Source organism: Saccostrea cucullata, unplaced genomic scaffold (genome assembly GCF_032062105.1).
Source record: "Saccostrea cucullata isolate Sc308-1 unplaced genomic scaffold, CSIRO_AGI_Scuc_v1 ctg261, whole genome shotgun sequence".
NCBI lineage: Eukaryota > Metazoa > Mollusca > Bivalvia > Ostreida > Ostreidae > Saccostrea > Saccostrea cuccullata.
In genome coordinates, this window is record NW_026925910.1 from 577,603 (window position 1) to 582,762 (window position 5,160).

The 5,160-nt window shown below is 30.6% G+C and overlaps 1 protein-coding gene across 1 annotated transcript; it reads right to left on the bottom strand.

The window, feature by feature from the left end:
* Window positions 1–587: 587 nt before the first annotated feature.
* Window positions 588–2,606, bottom strand: LOC134270027 (oligosaccharyltransferase complex subunit OSTC-like). The gene is made up of 4 exons (XM_062752199.1): window positions 2,435–2,606; window positions 1,937–2,010; window positions 800–1,014; window positions 588–696 (listed from the first exon to the last, which is right to left on the bottom strand). The coding sequence occupies exons 1-4, from the start codon at window positions 2,571–2,573 to the stop codon at window positions 678–680; spliced, it is 447 nt and encodes a 148-aa protein (XP_062608183.1). The 5' UTR covers window positions 2,574–2,606; the 3' UTR covers window positions 588–677.
* Between the last annotated feature and the right edge of the window lie 2,554 nt (window positions 2,607–5,160).

Sequence of the window (5,160 nt, forward strand, 5' to 3'; positions counted from 1 at the left end):
GAAAATTCACTACCTTCCGGGGGCTTCGTCCCCTAAGCCCCAATCAGGGCCTCGCCCTGGACCCAGTGGGGGCCTAAAGGCGGCCTCCAAACCCCCAGCCTATCCAGTCGTCCAAATCAGATGTACCCTGGCTACACCCCTGAAAAATGAGAACTTTACTTTAATTTCTTAATGCACAAATTGAACATAATTTGATAAATATATCATTCTGCTCTTCTTGTTAATCCATCCCTAATAAATGTAAATCAGTTTTATATTGAATCATCCTCTGGTAGTTAAATTTCGTTCAAATCCTGACCAGTAGGTTTGGGGTGTAGCTACATTAAATGATCAAACTGTTAGGCATGGAAATTAATTCTTCTCAAACGTCCAAATATAAAAGGTTTAAGTTTACAGTCTTACAACATCATTGTCAGTTGAACATGTTCTTGCAACTTGCGGTCACCAAATTCTAATACAAGTTTTGAATGACCTAGCTTTAAAGCTTTAAAGCTGTGTGAATTGAGAGAAACCCTATTTAATACACATTTTGCGGGGTCATTTGAATTCACTTTAAACGATAAATAATATCAAAATGATCAACAAACTTTTAGAAAAATATCAATAATGATTTAATTTTTCAAAAATTACAACTAATCAAATATATGAAAGTCTTCGATGAAGCAATAGATCTCTCTTTATGCCATTAGGTATCCCCTGAAAAGATAGAGATATCAATGATTTTAAATATCTCAAACACTGATATATTTAAGAAAATCAAGCTGAATGAACTGCACAAGTAAATCCTTGCTGCACTTACGGTAATTTCATCCTCATAAAAACTCTGCACATAAAGAAAGAGATAAGAATAGAAATAAATCCGACACACAGTAGCAGGATTCTGTTTAGCCGGGGCATAGAATGATTCGTCCTGTCCAGTATGACAAATCCTAAACCACCAATTGTAAAAAGAAAACTGGAGGCTAGCCCCTCCATAATGTATTGACCATTCACTCTGTATGGCATGAAGGCTACCTGCAAAATAGGATTAGATATTTAGTTTTAACAAATTAATCATGTGTAATGCCTTAATTGTATTTCTATACTTTTCTTAACCTTTTTTCCGAAGAAAATTCAAACATATAAAGCTGAGAGATACAGATCCAAGTGTTGTAAAAAAAAAACCCTTCAATTTTCACAGCCACTCTTTGTTGTTGATTACTTTTGGGTATCATTGCCTGAATTCTTTGCTTTCCCCTGTTTTAAAAATATTATCCAAAAATTGGCCATACCTTAAATTCCTATTCCTGATATTTTATTTACCTTTCAACAATTCCAAATGGTAATTTGTGGTTAGGAACATCGAAATGGGAATTTTATAAATCAACTTTCCAAAACCATAAAGGACTTTTTCAAACCATTGAAAGGTAAATAAAGTATCAATAAAATGAGTTAAATGTAGGATAAATTATCACATACAATTCTAAATGCAAGGGAAAGCATAAACTACAAGATATAATACCTGAACTGGAGGACAAAAAGTGGCAGCATAAATCAAAGGTTTTTAGAATGCTTGGATCTGTAGCTTTCTGCTTTAAAAACGTCTGTCTGAATTTTCCCAAGCTAAGCAGAGCTACAGTTCTGCAGCTACAGAATTCTGAGAAAGTTATTGGTATATATTAAAAAAAAAAAGAAAATCAAAAATTCTGTTTTGGATGTATAAAGTATATAACAAAATATAATGAAAGGCTTAAATAATTATGCAAAATTAGTTAAAAGTGATTGTCAATCTCATTCTTGATTCCATACTGAATAATCTAAATATAATTTTTCACCTCTTTTTATTTTTTAAATTTAAACTGTATGAGCATGCCTGTTATTGTCATGTAGAGACATGTAAAAAGATCTGTTAATAAATCTACAAAACATAATTCATGCTGTCTATTTATTAACTTACTGGTTTAGAATTTCCTCTTTCATCTGTTGTGGATCCAATACTTGGAGGCTCAACTATAACGTCATATATGATTCCTGTAAATCAGACCAAAGGAATGAAAGGAACATAACCATTTTAGTACAAATCTTAAACAAGGTTCATCTTTTGATAATTTTGCTTTGCTGGGTATTTACTTTTTACCTGCTACAGCATATCATTTTTAGAAAATAAGTATTTATTGTTAAACATTTTAAAGATTTAAGTGAACAACCAAAGAAAAAATTAACTGAAATGTTGCAAATTCAACTGAGCAGTGACATAAATGGTGTATTAAAAGAACTTCCTATATTTACTTTTTTCATATGTTTTTCAGGAAGAAGAATCTGAAATAATTATTTAAAATTTTAATCAGTCATTAAACTATTTTGAAACCAGATTGCATTTTGTTTCTGTAGTGTTTATGACTCGATGCTTGTTTACTTCAGATTTGCTGACGTGTAAATGAAAGTATAACAATACCTCCAGTGACCAGAAAATATGAAAACAGGACCATAGAAAACATGACCATTGCAGACGGTTGCTTCACCCATCCTGGCCTCTTTAACTTCAAATTTGGGACTTCTAAAACGTGAAATGGGATATTGAAGAGAGCCTCCATCGTGATGTGGCAAAACCGGAAGTTAAAAATCGAAAGTTGAATTTTTGACAACTCGTACTGCGAATGTATTTGAAAATAGCATATATGCAAGTTTGAAAAAAGTGAACAAAAATTAATTATTTCACAATGCAAACAGGTTTTTTTTTTTTAAATGTTTGACAAAAAGTAGACAAACGATTTTAATACATTAATTTCTTGTTTTTTTTTTATTATTAAAGTTATGTTTACATGTAGATGCACATGTATAACGTCATTGGTCTTTTCGTGGTTTTACATTTTTGGAATCTTTTTCTTTTAAATTTCTTAATTTGAAAATTATTTGTGCATCAATAATTTAAAAGAGTGTCACTGTAGTCCTAATATAATTGTTTAGGTGGTCAGCGAGCAAAGGTTTCATGCAATTTAAAATAATAGACCAAGTGGCAAGTACCTCAAAACATATGATCCAAATTAAGCCATTTGTGCCTAAATAAAGTAAATATATTATTCTAAATAAATTCATTGTTCTTTGAATTTTATAAATTAAGAAAAAGTATTCGAAAAATTCTAAAATGCTTTCAATTAAAAAGGAAAAAAAAACCCAGAACCTCTAATTCTACTTCAACGTCAAATAAAAAAAAAAAAAGAAAGGTAAAACTTGCTTAAAAAGTTGAAAATTATTGCATATGTTTGGAAAAAAAACATGGTTATTATGCTTGATTTGCTTGTATAAGCTTAAAACAAGAACTTTAGTTCAGTGCTATCTATAGCGCCCACAGAAATACATGTATATGATTAGAACTGACAATTGCACGTTCCTGCATACGATAGTATTTGATTTTTAAAATAATAGCTAAGAAAAAATAATGATATTGGCATAATCAGTATCTTAATTTAATTTACCTTAATTGTAATTTGTGCTTTATTTGTAAATAAGGGCCTAAAATGATATTCAACTTTCCCTGGCATCACTCGATGTATCCTTTTAATTGTAAAAAGACATCCGAGAAAAATATGACGGTGTTTCTTATTGATAAATTAACAGATAATAAATATAAAATCATCCGTTTCTATGTTGTGTTTATGATCTTGGATGTTTAAGGTATTTGTGACCTTTTCCGATTCCGATTTATATCTACATATATCACTGCTTGTGTTATGTAACTGTTCATCGTGGTCAAAATAATAACACAATATTAATTGCTTTGTAATAGAAATAACGTACTGGAATCAATTAAGCTTGACAACATTATTGCTTTGTTATTGATGGAAGTGATCGATCGTCTCTCTTTTATATCACTTTCCCCGTGTTGCATCCCCCACTTTTTTTTTTATATACAAATATTCCTCTCTGGTTACGGAACGGTCAGTTTACTTTTTTCATCCTATGGGGACGAGTTGCACACAAATAGGAACCTTAAAGTAAGAGTTCCTGAACTTATCGGTATATATATCAAGTAAGAGACAAGTTTTGATTTGCAATCTAAGGTGAATTGCTAACACTAATGATTTATAAAATTATTAATGTAAACGATGAAAAAAACGTTGTCATTTTTATTTTTAGCTTCCAAGATGTCTAGAATGTTAATATACTTTACCCTAATCGTGGTCCTCTGCCAACATTACGCCTGCGGAAATCGTGGTAAGTCATCAGATGGGGTTATTCTTCATATTAATTGACAAGGGCAGTGAGGATTTTTTTAAAATAATATATTATATAATCAGGTACGCTATCTTCATATCTTACGACATTCTTTCTCAATTCTTTGGAATATGTAAAAAAAAATAATAATAATAAAATAAAATAAAAACAACTGAAGTTTTTTTTACCAGGGGAAAAATGTCTTGGTGGATTTGTTCATTGATCAGAGCCTTTGTCAAAACTTAAGATTTTTATATTAAAAGTAAATTATTAATTATAATTTAGTTTGATGATATTTGAATTGATGCCCATTGTTTTATAAAAACTCTAAAACCCAAAATAATTGAAAGATGAGGATTAAATAAAATCTAAGAGTTGCAAACATACCTAAAACAATCTAGAAACATTAGAAAGATATTTCAGTCGGCAACATGTTACTTTCTAATCAAAAAATTATCAAATTTGTCCTCGTTATCGCTTCATCATTCATATCTGAGGATTTCTCCTCAATAGAATCCGGTTAATAAAAAAAATCTTGTCGGCAAGTCCCAAGAAATAGCGATTGCTTTATCGGTCTACATGATCATATCATGTACTTGTAGCAACCGAAAAAAAGACCAGATAATTAAAACCTAAAAAATGGCGGGGAAGGGACAACTTTTTGTATAACATGTAAAACTACTAGTATTTCATTTAGAATTTGCAGCATATGGGATCGGAAAGATGTATTCCTTATATACTTTTTATCCTAAAGGTGAAACATGTACATACACTCGATCGATTCTTTACATACTATATCAATAAAACATATACAGACCAATTTTGTTACGAGAAGTAACCAAATTTCTTGCTTTTCTTATTTTATTAAGAGGGTATTTCCTGCTTGATACAGCAAAACACTTTCGTCATTTTGCATGAAAGAGGTTGGAACAACAAAAAGCACAATGGCTAAAGCAGCATTTTGAA

Bases quoted from the DNA above. Each gene is read 5' to 3' on its own strand.
- LOC134270027 (XM_062752199.1), bottom strand. From the start codon at position 2,573: ATGGAGGCTCTCTTCAATATCCCATTTCACGTTTTAGAAGTCCCAAAT. The intron at 2,011-2,434 runs GTATTGTTATAC...TCTGATTTACAG, and splicing joins ATATTTTCTGGTCACTGGAG to GAATCATATATGACGTTATA. The intron at 1,015-1,936 runs GTAAGTTAATAA...CCTATTTTGCAG, and splicing joins AAAGAGGAAATTCTAAACCA to GTAGCCTTCATGCCATACAG.